This window comes from Dipodomys merriami, unplaced genomic scaffold, assembly GCF_024711535.1.
Source record: "Dipodomys merriami isolate MVZ:Mamm:240054 unplaced genomic scaffold, mDipMer1.0.p SCAF_9, whole genome shotgun sequence".
Classification (NCBI taxonomy): domain Eukaryota; kingdom Metazoa; phylum Chordata; class Mammalia; order Rodentia; family Heteromyidae; genus Dipodomys; species Dipodomys merriami.
In genome coordinates, this window is record NW_027206512.1 from 22365318 (window position 1) to 22381167 (window position 15850).

The 15850-nt window shown below is 37.6% G+C and overlaps 1 protein-coding gene across 3 annotated transcripts; it reads right to left on the reverse strand.

Moving 5' to 3' along the window:
- Positions 1-6348: 6348 nt before the first annotated feature.
- Cxcl8 (C-X-C motif chemokine ligand 8) lies at positions 6349-11905 on the reverse strand. 3 transcript variants are annotated; one of them, XM_070012226.1, is made up of 6 exons: positions 11864-11904; positions 11119-11219; positions 9517-9798; positions 8398-8533; positions 8050-8133; positions 6349-7495 (listed from the first exon to the last, which is right to left on the reverse strand). In XM_070012226.1, the coding sequence occupies exons 3-6, from the start codon at positions 9578-9580 to the stop codon at positions 7474-7476; spliced, it is 306 nt and encodes a 101-aa protein (XP_069868327.1). In that variant the 5' UTR covers positions 9581-9798; positions 11119-11219; positions 11864-11904; the 3' UTR covers positions 6349-7473. The 3 variants fall into 3 exon arrangements, with proteins under 3 accessions (XP_069868327.1, XP_069868328.1, XP_069868329.1); XM_070012227.1 differs by lacking the exon at positions 11119-11219 and having other exon boundaries at positions 11864-11905; XM_070012228.1 differs by lacking the exons at positions 11119-11219; positions 11864-11904 and adding an exon at positions 11054-11111.
- Between the last annotated feature and the right edge of the window lie 3945 nt (positions 11906-15850).

Genomic DNA, 15850 nt, shown 5'->3' on the forward strand with positions numbered 1-15850 from the left:
TTTTCAACATAGTGTCTTGTACATCTCATTGTTACAATGGGGCATCCCATTGTAACAAGGGGGCATTTTGTTATTTCCTTTCCCCTCCCCAAATTAGAAAAATGTATATACAAGATGCAGAGCTGGGCACTGGTGGCTCACGCCTGTAATCCTAGCTACTCAGGAGGCTGAGATCTGAGGATCACGGTTCAAAGCCAGCCCGGGCAGGAGAGACCGTGAGACTCCTATCTCCAATAAACCACCAGAAAACCGGAAGTGGCGCTGTAGCTCAAGTGGTAGAGCTCTCGCCTTGAGCTGAAGAGCTGAGGGACAGCGCCCAGGCCCAGAGTTCAAGCCCCACGATCGAAAAAAAAAAAAAAAAGATGCAGAACACCAGAATAAAATACAGTGACAACAGGGGTTATACCATGGAGGAAGAACATTCAAAAGAAATTTTAAAAAATCACATTAAAAAGAACAGCAAGAAAAATTAAAATCTCTTTTGTCCCTATCTTGGGATTCATTTTGCTTAGCATCAGCTTATATGGTCATATGTACATAACTTTTGACCTTTTCTGCTTGTCCTAAATCGATACTTGTTATTGCAAATAAGGGAAACCATGGGACCTATGTTTCTTTGGGCCTGGCTTACTTCACTTAATATAATTTTTAACAAGTCTTTCCATTTCCTAACAAATGGGGCAATGTCATTCCTTCTGATGGAGGCATAGAATTCATTTATATATATATATATATATATATAGAGAGAGAGAGAGAGAGAGAGAGAGAGAGAGAGACATATATATATATTCACACACACACACACACACATATATATATATATATATATATATATATATATATATGTACGTCACATTTTTAAAGCTTCCCCTCTTTAGGTACCAGAAGCTGATGATGTCTTCAAGATTTCTAGCCTTTGAACTATAGCATGGACTCAGCAGCTTCCCACTTTATACACACACACACACACACACACACACACACACACACACACACACACACACACACACACACACATATCACACACACACACACATATTTGTACCCCTCAGGACAATTAGCATCCAAGATTTGGGATACCCTCAAGTGTGTCAGAGTGAAGGAACAGAGCACTGAGTTGTGCACTAGTTGGGGGAGAACTAATGGGCTTACTATCTCTGTCTGCTGGACTCGGGTTTCCCAGCATTTTACTCCTCCATGTGTGGGAAGTAGCAATTCAAAAGGTACAAATCCGAGGAAACAAACGTCAGGCTGCTGCTCTTGGAGGTACCCCTCATTTCTTTTAGACATTGCCCAACTGTTCACCTCCCTGTTGCAGGGGAGAGACTGTAGAAATCTTGTGACTTGGCAGGCCTTAGCAGGAGGCCCTCTGACTCATTTAGCAGCCAGCGCACACAGTCAGAAGGTAGGCCCTGAAATCCTAATACTACACTAACCACAGGATTGCTGTTTTGTTTCTTAGGCAATGGGACTCCCTTCATGGGGAGAGGCAAGGCTCTTGTTTCAAAAACTAGGCCTTCTATGGAGATGGTACTAAACTAGGCCTTCTACAGAGATGGTGCTTTCCTTTGACTTTCTAAGATAAGGAAAGGTCAGTGTCGCTGAGGCTAACTTTCCACAATGGAGCAATCACTGTCTCATTAAATCCCCATACAGGGTGTAAGGCTTATGTGAGGTGTGGACTTAGAAATAGACTGCCCAGTCTGTCACCAGGGCCACCTGCTTTACCCTTTGCTTCCTTCCCTTCCCTTCCCAGGGAGCCAGGACAAAACTTGGACCTATTTCTTGCTTTATTTCTGTTGCCTCAATTTCTCTGAATTTTCTGCTGTCTAATTTTTTTTGTTGTTAGTCTTCTTCCCATGCTTATCTCTTCTGACTACACAGTTTCTCTTGTATTACTGACTTCATTCACTGAATCAAAGCAGCAGATGTTTCTTTTTAAAATTTTTTTTATTGTGAAAATACTGTACAGAGGGGTTACAATTACAGGAGCAAGGTGATGAGTACATTTCTTATCAAGCATTGTTGCCTCCTCCTTTGTTTCCCCTTACCATCCCCTCCCATCACCCCCCACCCCTCCTCGGCACACCCGCACGCACACCCCCTCCAAACCCAGTACCAAACTTGTAAAGTTCGTTTTCCGACCTAACGTCTTTTACATCTCATTGTTGCAATGGGTCCACCTGTATCCCTATTTAAACAATTTGTTTTCTCCCTTCCCCTCCACAAATTATACTAACATCAAATACAGTAAAAACAGGGGTTATACCGTGGTGGAGGGACATACAAAGCAACAAAGACATCATCTTATAAATATGTTAGAAACAATAGCAAGAAAGAAAAAACATTTGAGTCCTTATCTTGGGGTTCATTTCACCTAACATCAACTTATTTGACCATTTCTGCTTGTCTCAGACATATACTAGTTATTGCAAATAAGGGGCCTATGTTTCTTTGGGCCTGGCTTACTGCACTTAATATAATTTTTCCAAGTCTTTCCATTTCCTAACAAATGGGGCAATGTCATTCTTTCTGATGGAGGCATAGAATTCCATTGTGTATATATACCACATTTTCTTGATCCATTCATCTACTGAGGGGCATCTGGGTTGTTTCCTTATCTTAGCTATGGTAAATAATGCTGCAATAAACATAGTCGTGCTGGTAGCTTTAGTATGGTCTTGTTTGTGACCATTTGGGTAAATGCCCAAAAGTGGGATTGCTGGGTCATAAGGGAGCTCTATGTGGAGTCTTTTGAGGAACCTCCATACTACTTTCCAAAGTGGTTGAACAAGTTTACACTCCCACCAACAATGCATTAGGGTTCCCTTCTGTCCACATCCCCTCCATCATCTGTTGTTATTAAGAGTTCTTGATTATAGCCATTCTAACTGGGGTGAGGTGGTATTTCAATGTTGTTTTGATTTGCATTTCTTTTTATGGCTAGAGAAGTTGAGCATTTCTTCATGTGTCTATTGGCCATTCTTGTTTCCTCTTCAGATAAGTCTCTCTTTAAGTCTTTAGCCCACTTATTAATCGGGCAGTAAGCAGAATTAAGCAAATGGAAAAACCTCCCATGTTCCTGGATTAGGAAGATTAGCATCGTGAAAATGGCTATACTGCCAAAAGCTATCTACAAATTCAATGTGATACCTATCAATATCCCAACCTCATTCTTCAAGGAAATAGAAGCAACCCAAAAATTCATATGGAACAATAAAAGACCCCAAATAGCAAAAACAATCCTCAACAGAAAGAACAGTGCTGGAGGAATATTAATACCAAATTTCAAACTCTATTACAAAGCCATAGTAATCAAAACAGCTTGGTACTGGCATAAGAACAGACCTCAGGACCAATGGAATAGAATTGAAAACCCAGAAATGAACCCACAGACCTATAGCCATCTAATCTTCAATGAGGAAGCTAAAAAATAGAATAGAAGAAAGACAGCCTCTTCAGCAAATGGTGCTGGCTAAATTGGTTAATCACTTGTAGAAAAGTAAAGCTAGATTCTTACATATCACCCTGCACCAGAATCAACTCCAAATGGATCAAAGACCTCAGAGTCAAAGCAGACACCCTGAAAACATTACAGGATGAAATAGGAGAAACCTAGGTCTCCTTGGCACTGGCTGAAATTTTCTTAAAAGAGACCCAGAAACACAACAAATCAAAGAATGGTTGGACAAATGGGATTGCATGAAATTGCAGAGCTTCTGCATGGCAAAGGACATAGCTAGCAAGATCAATAGAAAGCCCACGGATTGGGAGAAGATCTTCACTAGCCATACAACGGACAAGGGTCTCATATCTAAAATATACCTGAAACTCAAAAAATTAAATCCCCCAATAGCAAATCCGCAAAAAAAACAACGGCCCAATAAATAAGTGGACTAAAGATTTACAGAGAAACTTCTCTGAAGAGGAAAGAAGGATGGCCAATAGACACAGGAAGCAGCAAATGTTTCTAACCCACCGCTGTACCTCATCTCCATACACTTTGATATGTAGTACTTAGTTTCTAATTTTTTTCTTGTCTTAATTCTAATCTCCTATTCAAAATACTCTATTTATTTAGAAGTATTTAATGTTTTCCAGACATGTAGGTTATTTTTTAAACTTACTTTTCCTTGGTTAAAACCTAACTTCATTGAAACTGTTTAGAGGAATTGGTTTTACTTGAAATGTACTGTGACTTGCTCAGAATATGGTTTGTGAGACCTTCCCCCTGTATCCCACATTTTTCTTTAAAAAAAATTTTATTTGTAAAGGTGTTGTACGGAGGGGTTACAGTTACACAAGTCAGGTAATATTTCTTTCTAAACAGTGTCATCCTCTTCCTCATTTTCTCCGAGTTTTTCTCTCCCTCCCCCCACCAAGTTGTATAGTTCATTTCCAACATAGTGTCTGTAAGGTATATTAAATAGGTAGGTTTCATTAGGTAGCTGATGAAGAGAATACCACACGGTATTCAGACAGGAAATAAGTTTTTACTAAACTGCTGCCTCTAACTGCGCCTGGTAGAGAGGCATGGCCAAAAGGAGCTACCCACCCCTGAGCCAGGACTGATCTAGGCCAGCGACTGGGAAGGTGTGTGGCCAGGTGGGGGAAAGGTGTGGCCACACTGGATCTGGATGTGACCTCAGGTCCTGGGACCCTCCTTTGGTCAGATGGAAAGCGTGACCAGGGATGGCCCAGGATGTGACCTAGCAGGAAGGGGAGGTGACTGCTTCCAGAGATGCCAGTTAACTAGGTAACACAAATATTGGGCAGAAAGTTAGCCAAGAGGTAGGGAGGTGTCTGCACTGGGCCTGCATGGCCCGGGCAGACCTCACAGTGTCTAATCAGTATCACTGCTGAATTGGTTCACCCTTTGTCCCACCATTTCTGTACTTCCCATCTCCTTCGCACATCCGATAAACTTATATATAAGACAAAGGGTACAGGAGTAAAACACAGCCACAGAAGGGAAAAGAACTGAAGAAAAAGAGAGGAAAAAAGAGAACCACAAACAGTACAAAAAAAAATCTTGTTTCCATTTCTTGGAGTGTGTTTTGATAAGCATCGTTTTATCTGGCAATTGAGCCCTTGTGATCCTCTTTCCTCCTTTGGGGCTGGGAAGGTGGCTCAGTGGTAGAGCGCTTGCCTTGCATGCCTGAGGCCCTGGGTTCGATTCCTCAGCACCACATAAGCAAAAAGAAAGAAGCCGGAAGTGGCGCTGTGGTTCAAGTGGTAGAGCGCTAGTCTTCAGCTGAAGAGCTGAGGGAGAGTGCCCAGGCCCAGAGTTCAGGGCCCACGACTGGACCCCCCCCCCAAAAAAAATATATCCTCCTTTGGTATCATTGCATGAATGTTTAGAGTGCTGTTTAAATAATACATCCAAGTGTAATTTTTGTCTTTTACTATCCATTGGGTGTACTTGTAGATTTAGAGACCCATTCCAATTATTACAAATGAGGAAAGCCATGCAGACTATGTTTCTCTGGGTCTGGCTTACTTCGCTTAATATAATTTTTTTCAAGTCTTTCCATTTCTTTACAAATGGGCAATATCATTCTTTTAATTCCTTTTTCTATGTCAGTAGGTTTCTCTCTTTTTTCAAGTCCTAAGACTGAAGCCTCACATATGCCAGACAAGATTTCCACCACTGAACTACAGCTGTAGTCTCTACATAGTACTTCCTTATTTCTCTCATATGAATTCACATAAAGTTCTTTAGTTCTATTTTCTAAGTCATTTTTCAGTTTTATTTTCAGTTGTGTTTGATCTTCCACTGTTATTTAATTCAATTGTATTTCTTTTTCAAATATTTAATTTGTTTTCAAAATGTTCTTGTATTTCAAATTTTGTATCTTATATGTCAGTTTTACTTCTGAATTATTGATAAGCATCATATGTGTATTCTTTTCCCTCTTTAACATAATGTCAAGCTATCCTAAGATATTCAGTTGGCCACTGATTGAAAGTCTAAACTTAACCATATTAGTAAAATGGAATACAGTGGGAATTTGAAAAAAAAATTTTAACTGCTCTTTGTAGCAATTTCTTTCAGAAACTCCAAAGAAGTTTTGTTTTCCTATAATAGAGTTTATTTAATTGTCATACAATATATAAAATTCTAATGAAAATATTTATACTTTCTAAAACAAAATGTTATTTTTTATATAAACAAAGAAACTAACAATAGCATAAAACTACTAATGCAAGACAAGCAGTTGGTGATGTGGGCAATAAATTTTATTTTAAATGTTTCATAGTTACATTTGAATTTCCATATTATAAAGAGCAACAGAAAAACTGGAAACACATTAAAGTATCTTAATGTTGAAACAACATGGCCTATTATTCAAAAGGTAACATTATTTAAATAAAATTATGAAAACCTATGTATACCTAATAAGTACGTTTTATCAGCATGGCATGACTTTGCATACATTGCCTGGCAAGTTTTTGATCTTTTGAGACAGATTGTCCTAACTCAGGATTCTATCATTCCATGTAGAATTGAATAATTGACAAAACAAGGATTGTGAGCTCAACTAAAATTTCAAAAAACTGACAGTGTGCTTACACTGAAAAAACAAAGTTACTATTATTATTATTTCTTTTGCTAGTACTAAAGTTTGAAGTCACGGTTTCATGTTTGCTAGGCAGGTGGCTGTACCAATGAGACAGGCCTCTGGGCCCTAAATGATTATTGTTATATAAAAGAAAAATGTAACTAGCTCTTCCTTTCTTTTTGCTAAATCTGGAAAGCCTAGTGAGAAGTTGTCTAACATACTATCATTTAATACCTAAACTAAATATAAATAACTAAATATGTATTCATGTATATGACATCCTTATCCTATCCTAACAATCATGTTTCTGGTGCTCTTTTTCCAAATTCATGCACAAATATTACTATTTTATGGTTAAATAAATATATAAATAATAAATAATGACACTTGAAAATTATTGACATTAATGTGAAGAAAAGCTAAAGTGCACACATGTCCACACAACACCCCCATTGGGTCAGATGGTGACTGACATGTTTTCTCTAGTTCAGAACAAAAAGAGAAATCGAGGCATAGTTAAACGGGGTCTCATATGGTTCTTGGCTAATGATACGAGGTCTGCCAGGTTTATGTAATACAAACCCAGAATTTTTAGCTAGCTTTAATTGACAGAAAAGATCACTGTCTTATCATTTTTATGTAATGCTTAAAGCATCACTTTTCTAGGAAGACAATTTTTGACATTTTCTGAGGATTCAAACAAATACTTTTTATATCAATGTACACTCGATATTGCACAATACAATGAAAAAATAAAACCAGCTATTCATTGTTGTACTGAAATTCCAAGTTGGTAGGTATTCTGGCAGCCTCCTAACAGACCCACACTACACGAAGCAGTGAAGTAGAGTTGTTTGAGTTGAGTCTTAACTGAAGAATTCTGAGTTACCATGGAAAATTCATTTATTTTTCACGGCTTTCTCATCTCAGCCCTGAAAATAAATCAAAATAGAAAAAGTAATGAAACATCATTTTTTTTTTACAAAGTGAGTTCTTCAAAATGTATTTTCTTTAAAAGTGCACATCATCTTAAACACCAATGTATTAGCAACTTTGTATACTTTCTATGGCAAGTAGGGCATAAAGATAAGTCATCATACACGTTAGGACACTTTTGATTGTTCAAGGAAACTTTACTAAGAATACACAACTCAGGCATAAACCTGAATATCCCTACACAAGATGAAGTATGTGATCATTCTAGGCATAAAAATAACTATTATGATCATTTTTTAATTTTTAATCAAAGGGGAAATTTTATAACAACAAGAAATTCAAAGGCTTAATAGAAAAACAATTTGTAGGCTGACTATCAGAAGACTGAATTTTAAAATTGTTTGTTTGTTTGTTTGTTTGTTTTGTTGGTCGTGGGGCTTGAACTCTGGACCTGGGCACTGTCCCTGCACTCCTCAGCTCAAAGCGAGCACTCTACCTCTTGAGCCACAACACCACTTCCTGAATTTTAAAATGTGACACACCAACTTACCTCCTCACAAATGACTCCACAACCCTCTGTACCCACTTTTCCTTAGGATAGAGGCACAGTTCTCTCTCATCAACAAGCTTTACGCTGAAATGAGAGAGATGGTTAAAATCAATATTTCATTTTTCATTCACAAAAGGTTCCTAAAGTATGGGCATACGATTCTAAGTTGAACATCGCCTTCCACTGCTAGGCATGGAAGATGTCATATTTAAGGATCATGTAGACAAAGATATTTGTTTGTTTTGTTTTGCTCATTACTATTCCTAGCACCTTGAACTTTCCTAAATTCTTCAAACTTCCTTAATTCCAGGCTTGTTGGATCAAATGAATGATTTTTAAAGGTCTTACATGATTTCTGTACTGGAACAATGAGGTCCACCCTGAATCACTTTCAATTCTTGAATATATTTGGGGTGGAAATGTGTGGAGTGAGTCTTTATGCACTGGCATCGAAACTCTGAAGCAGTCCTTCCCACAGCTGCAGCTGTAAGGGAAAGAAAAGGATTAAATTAATTGTGTCAATTTTTTATTGTGAAAATACTGTACAGAGAAGTTTGAATTACATGGGCAAGATAATGAGTACATTTCTTATCAAGCATTGTAGCCTCCTCCTTTGTTTCCCCTTCCCATCCCTTCCCATCAGAGATTCCTTCTATAATTCCAATATGATTTTCTGGGCCAAGTAGAAATGATCATGTTTCTAGTAAACCTATTCTTGATACTAAAGGCCAAATATTCTTCTAGATATTGACTGATTTTCTTCATTTTATAAAGAGTTGGAGTTGTCTACCACATCAACATTCATATGGTTCTTTGGCTCCACTCGATATGGTATCATACTCGCTGGACCAAAATATTATGGCATTTTATGGTACCATTCTCTGTACCAAAATACTATATATTATACACTCATCCACATAAAAATTCTCTCCAGAAAGAATTAATAGAAAATACAAATATATGGCACAGACAAGTTAGTAAAATCTGAGGTGCTAAAAAATAGAGAAAATACATGGTATAAGCATTCAAAACTGTGTTTATTTCATAGAAAGGAGATCAAGAAGGTCTATAATAAGGCTGTTTAAACCAGACATGAATGGAGACCTGAGGCTTGCGAATAACTACACAGAATTAAGCTATGAGTTACTTTACATATGGGATAGCTATGGTTTTAATAAGATAGTGTATAAATTACAATATGTCATATTAAACAATGTTATATTAAACATATACACTCTGCCAAATATGAATTATAAATGCAGAATTGTCTGTGTTGGTCAAACTTTGTACTTTCCTAAGTTATATAGAGATACAGCCTGAAACAAAAAACTTATGTTTAACATTACATAACTGCAAAGATTATTTTCGTCTCCGGGTGCATCTCAATGCATGAAGGACAGCCTTACTGTCTATAGATTGCATTAGACATGGGAAAGTCTGGTAGGTCAGTTGGATGCACTTGCTTACCTTCACACATAGCTGCAGAGAGCAGGACAGCCGCCAGGAGAGCAATAGCGTGCTTGTGAGTCATGACTGCTTGAGCTGAAGTGAGTTTGTTTTCTTGTTTCTTATTGGTTCTCCTCTAGAAGCTTGTGAAGCTCTGCTGTCTTTGGGGACTTGCGTTGAATGGTGTGCTCCTGTGGCTTTTTATATCATCTCAACACCAGAGGACACATGCACCCTCATCCTTGCATTATGTCAGAGGAAATTCCACAATATGCAACTCTCACACACCCCTGGAGGGCCACCCTGAGTCACCAGATTTCCTTGATTAGTTCCCTAGTAAATTTTCAGCATGATTGAACTTTCTTTGACCTTTAAAACAATTTTAATTAACATGTCTTTAAGTCTTCCAGCTTCCCATTTTAATGTATTTTGTCCTTTTCACTTATGGATAACTGTCACAGACTGATGACAGACCAGATCAGAGCAAAAGCATGATGACAATAAGCCTTTAGGTAAATTGCATATACTGTGAAAATAGTAAAGGTGCTCTTGTCAACCACTTTTCTTGAGCAGGTAATTTTTTTTTAAATAAGGCCTCTTCCAAGCATTTAGACGAGCTGTAATATGCTCCTATTCTAGAAGCATAGTACAACTTTCTTCAAAAAGTGGTTAGTAATATATGTTAATAGAATGAAAGACCCCACCAATTACACATAAAATATTTCCATTTCACAAATGTTTATATTGTAAATTGTTAAGTAATATGGAAGAAACTGTAGATGGTATGACTAAATATTCTTAAAGTATATGATCTAGCAGAAGTCACCCAAGGACTGGTTGTATCATGAAATAGGCATGTAGTGTGAAGTTATTATCTTCAACCAGGCAATAAGGATTAGAATCTTCCATAAAATGGCTCAAGCAGGGTGTTGAAGGATTCCCACAGAGGAAGAGGACAGGGAGGAATACATCTAGGTAAGGGCATTGGACTTGGTATTCAAAAGCTGGTGACCTTTATCCTTCCTGAAAATGGTGTAATGAGATTGTCTGAAGTGAACTTGTGGAAAAATAAGCTATAACTGCATTCAAAGTCAAAGTCTAGTTTAGCTGCCCTTCTTCAGGCTTCCTTTCCAGGGAAACTAAGGCTAAGACTGGAGGCCCATAATTATGAGGGATAGTGAGAAATTGTCTTGAGTCATAAAAAGATGTCTTTATGCATTCTAAAGAATAAACCTTTCAAGAAACATCTTGATATTTTTTTGCATAAAAAGGACTAATGAAGACAGATACTCATGACCAAAAGTAAGTCTGTCCCCCTCTATGTAATTACACACGTTACTCATAATTTAGCTTACTTCAATGCTCTTCTTTTTTTCCTAGAATATGGGAAATAGTGGTGATTTCACCCACAGAACGATATGGGGAGAGAAATGCCATTTTCAAATGTTTTTTCAGAAGGGTTAGTCTCTAAATAATCATAGTCCTTTCATCTTCCTACAGTAAGTATAAGAGAACAATTAGAGAAGAACAACTAGAACTTGGACCTCTTAATGCTTACTTTTTACATGCTTTTTGTTAGAATATATCATTGGCAAGGGAAAGAAAAGAACTACTTGCAAATACCATTCATCCCTCATGACGTAACCTATAGTATATTATGTTCTCCATCTTCTTCAGAGATGAGATCCACAAAGGTAAATTGACCAGAGAAGACAACCTCACTTCTGTAAAGGTAAACCTTTGATTCAGTATATTATGAGTGATAATCAATAGGCAGAGCTGAACATGAAGTGTAACCAAAAACATCTCATCAATACAAATGTTGTTTTGTCCCTCTCTAGCAAAGAATGGAGAATTGATGGGACTTGGACAAACGTCATTTAAGTTCCATTCAGTTCCTGAGCCATGAGAATCATTTAATGAGCAGATAAGTACTCATATAAGTTCCTCATTATAACCACTGACCAAAGTTATCACCCAAGAAATGGAACCACCAGAAAAACCCAAGATAAAAACAGGCATGTACATTTCTGTATGGATATATAATTCTTCACTCAAACTCCCTACAGAAAAGTAAGTGTCTATTTGCTGGGTTAAAACTTCTAATTCCTTCCCTCACTTACCCTTCAAATGCATATTTTGGAATTTGAGCTTCCTTCTAAATACAAACAAGATTGTGTTCACATAGAATGCGATGGACAAAGGATGGGCTTTGAAGTGAAATGAGCTTGGGTTTGAACCTTATCCCAGGAATAAAGCTTCAATTCATACCTAGAATATTTCCCAGCCCACCCCCCCTCCAGCCATGAAAAAAATCAATTTTAGCAACTCTTTCAAGACAACATATATATTAGTGAGTTTCACTTACCATATTGAACATATATCATATGTTTTAAGGAGAAGATGAAGAGCGACAAAGGAAATGAGGTTACCCGGGATACATTGTTTACATGGGTGGAAATGTCATAATGAGGCGGGGAACCTTCTACACTCAAGTATGTAAAGCTTTTCTTTTGTATTAAATTATGTTTCAGTATTTGTACAAAAGAGCTCCATTTGACAAAGAAATTTATGAAGACAATGCATTTTGATCGTGTCACCCCTTTCAATATTCTCATCCACCCCTCCCTACCCAGCCCTTCCCTCATCTAAAAGCCAAGTTGAAACACAGCAATTTGAAGAAGGTGACTTAAATGGAAGAACTATTGAATAATAGTTTGTCATACCTACCTATATTTTGCTTTTAATGGTTGTCTCTTTTGTAATTTTGATTTTTCTAAGTTTTCATTTTATTTTGTGTTGTATCAGTCCTGGGGCTTGAATTCAAGGCCTGGGTACTAAGTTTTTTTTCACTGAAGGCTAGGACTCTACCACTGAGCCACAGCTCCACTTTCAAATCTTTGCCACTAAATGGGAGATAAAAGTCTCATGGAATTCCTGCCCAGGCTGGTGTTGAACCTCCATCCACAGAGTTCAGCTTCCTGAGTAGCTATGCTTATAAGCATGAGTCTCAAATACCTAGCTAGGTTTCCCCTTTAAAATAGAAACTTTGAGGCCAGGCACTGGTGGCTCATGCCTGTAATCCTAGCTACGCAGGAGGCTGAGACCTGAGGATCATGTTCAAAGCCGGTCCAGGCAAAAATGTCCATGAGACTCTTATCTCCAATTAACCACCAGAAAACCAGAAGTGGCACTGTGGCTCAAGTGGTAGAGTGCTGGCTTTGAGCTGAAGAGCTCTGGAACAGTGCCCAGGCCCAGAGTTCAAGCCCCACGACCCACTCAAAAGAAAACAACAACTTTGTTTTAACTTCTTCTTGATCTTACTTTTTTTTTACCTTAGGCACCATTAAAATACTTATGAAAAATATGATCCAAATACAAATTTCATGTTAACAAAGTCTATGTATGGTCCCACATGGTGATCACTTGTTCATTTAGGCCTTTCCCCTGGACTGGAAATTCCACCAAGTCAGGGACTATTGCAACCTTATTTACCCTGACTGCCGGCCTCCAGCCAGCAAATGTCCAACACAAGTATTCTATAAACACTTACTAAATGAAAGCACAAATTTACAAGTTCTCACAACCTTTCAAACAAAAACAATCTTAACGAATGAAATAGAATGGCTTCTTTTATATGTTGCTGTTTTCCCTTGGGACAATTACTTATGTGAACTCAAAAAATTTAGTATGGAACCAAAACAGAATTTAGAAAGTGGCAAAAATTCCCATGCTCCTATTTGGAAGGATCAACATCAAGAAAATGGCAATACTTCCATAGGCTATCTACAAATTCAATGCGATACCTATCAATAGTCCAACCTCATTCTTCAAGGAAATAGAAGAGGCAATCCAAAAATTCATATGTAACAATAAAAGAGCCCAAATAGCAAAAACAATCCTTAACAGAAAGAACAGTGCTGGAGGAATATCAATACCAAATTTCAAACTCTACTAAAAGTCATAGTAATCAAAACAGCTTGGTATTGGCACAAGAACAGACCTCAGGACCAATGGAATAGAATTGAAAACCCAGAAATGAATCTACAGACCTATAGCCATCTAATCTTCAATAAGGGAGCTAAAAAAATAGAATGGAAAAAAGATAACCTCTTCAGTAAATGGTGTTGACAAAATTGGTTAACTACTTGTAGAAAACTAAAGTTAGATCCTTATATATCACCCTGCACCAGAATCAATTCCAAATGGATCAAAGACCTCAGAGTCAAAGCAGACACTCTGAAAACATTGCAGGATGGAATAGGAAAAACCCTAGGTCTCGTTGGCACCAGCTGAAATTTTCTTAATGGAGACCCAGAAACATAACAAATCAAAGAAACGTTGGACAAATGGGATTGCATGAAATTGCAGAGCTGCTACATGGCAAAGGACATAGCTAGCAAGATCAATAGAAAGCCCACGGATTGGGAGAAGATCTTCACTAGCCATACAACGGACAAGAGTCTCATATCTAAAATATACCTGGAACTCAAAAAATTAAATCTCCCAACAACAAATCTTCAAAGAAACAACAGCCAAAAAATAGGTGGGCTAAAGACTTAAAGAGAAACTTCTCTGAAGAGGAAACAAGAATGGCCAATAGACACATGAAGAAATGCTCAACCTCTCTAGCCATAATAGAAATGCAAATCAAAACAACATTGAGATACCACCTCACCGCAGTTAGAATGGCTATAATCAAGAGCTCTAATAACAACAGATGCTGGAGGGGTTGTGGACAGAAGGGAACCCTAATGCATTGTTGCTGGGAGTGTCAACTTGTTCAACCACTTTGGAAAGCAGTATGGAGTTTCCTCAAAAGATTCCACATAGAGCTCTCCTATGACCCAGCAATCCCACTTTTGGTCATTTACCCAAATGATCACAAACAAGACCATACTAAAGCTACCAGCACGACTATGTTTATTGCAGCATTATTTACCATAGCTAAGATATGGAAACAACCCAGATGTCCCTCAGTAGATGAATGGGTCAAGAAAATGTGGTATATATACACAATGGAATTCTATGCCTCCATCAGAAAGAATGACATTGCCCCATTTGTTAGGAAATGGAAAAACTTGGAAAAAATCATATTAAGTGTAGTAAGCCAGGCCCAAAGAAACATAGGTCCCATGGTTTCCCTTATTTGCAATATCTAGTATATGTATGAGTCAAGCGGAAAAGGTCAGATAATGTGATGTTAGGAAAATGAACCCTTAGATATGTATTTTAATGTTTTTTTCTTTCATGCATTTGTTTCTAGTGCATTTATAAGATGATTTCTTTGTTGCTTTGTATGTCCCTCCCCCACAGTATAACTCCTGCTTTCACTATAAAAAAATAAAATAAAATATGTTTATTGCAGCATTATTTACTATAGCTAAGATATGGAACCAACCCAGATGCCCCTCAGTAGATGAATGGATCAAGAAAATGTGGTATATATACACAATGGAATTCTATGCCTCCATCAGAAAGAATGACATTGCCCCATTTGTTAGGAAATGGAAAGACTTGGAAAAAATTATATTAAGTGAAGTAAGCCAGGCCCAAAGAACCATAGGTCCCATGGTTTTCCTTATTTGCAATAACTAGTATATGTCTGAGTCAAGCAGAAAAGTTCAGATAAGTTGATGTTAGGGAAACAAACCCTAAGCTATGTATTCAAATGTTTTTTTCTTTCATACGATTGTTTCTAACACATTTATAAGATTATTTCTTCATTGCCTTTTATGTCCCTTCCCCATGGTATTTCACTGTATTTGTGTATTTGATGTTAGTATAATTTGTGGAGGGGAAGGGAAAAACAAATCGTTTAAATAGAGATACATGTGGACCCATTGCAACAATGAGATGTACAAGTCGTTATGTCAAAAACGAGCTTTACAACTTTTGTGGGGGTGGGGGGAGGAGGATTGGGTGGGGGAGGAGGGGAGGATGGGAAGGGAAGGGGAAACAAAGGAGTAGGCTACAATAATTGATAAAAAAAAAATGTATCATTATCTTGCCCATGTAATTGTAACCCCTCTGAACAGTATTTTCACAATAAAAAAAAATTTAGTATGGAAAGTACAGCTTTAGGTTATGCTGCAATTTAGCAATATTAGATAAGTGAAATAATTACCAGTATAGTCTTCAATTTCCTCCATTGGTAAATTAACCAATCACTTCCAGACTCCTGGAAGACTAAGTGTTCTATAGTAGGTTCATCAGACTAAGAGGTGGAAAGCAGTAGGCCTGGACTACTGGGGTCCACAACTAGAAAAGGGTTATAAGGCTCCTTTTTTCTCAGAATCCACAATTCATAGACTTTGGAGCCCAACAAGTAAACATGAATGGTGCTTATTTATTA

What these genes read in the sequence shown, in the direction of transcription:
- Cxcl8 (XM_070012227.1), bottom strand. Translation starts at nt 9,580, where the DNA reads ATGACTCACAAGCACGCTATTGCTCTCCTGGCGGCTGTCCTGCTCTCT. An exon ending in TGTTCCAGTACAGAAATCAT is followed by an intron (nt 8,134 to 8,397) that starts GTAAGACCTTTA and finishes CTCTCATTTCAG; the next exon opens with CGTAAAGCTTGTTGATGAGA. An exon ending in GTGGAGTCATTTGTGAGGAG is followed by an intron (nt 7,496 to 8,049) that starts GTAAGTTGGTGT and finishes ATTTATTTTCAG; the next exon opens with GGCTGAGATGAGAAAGCCGT.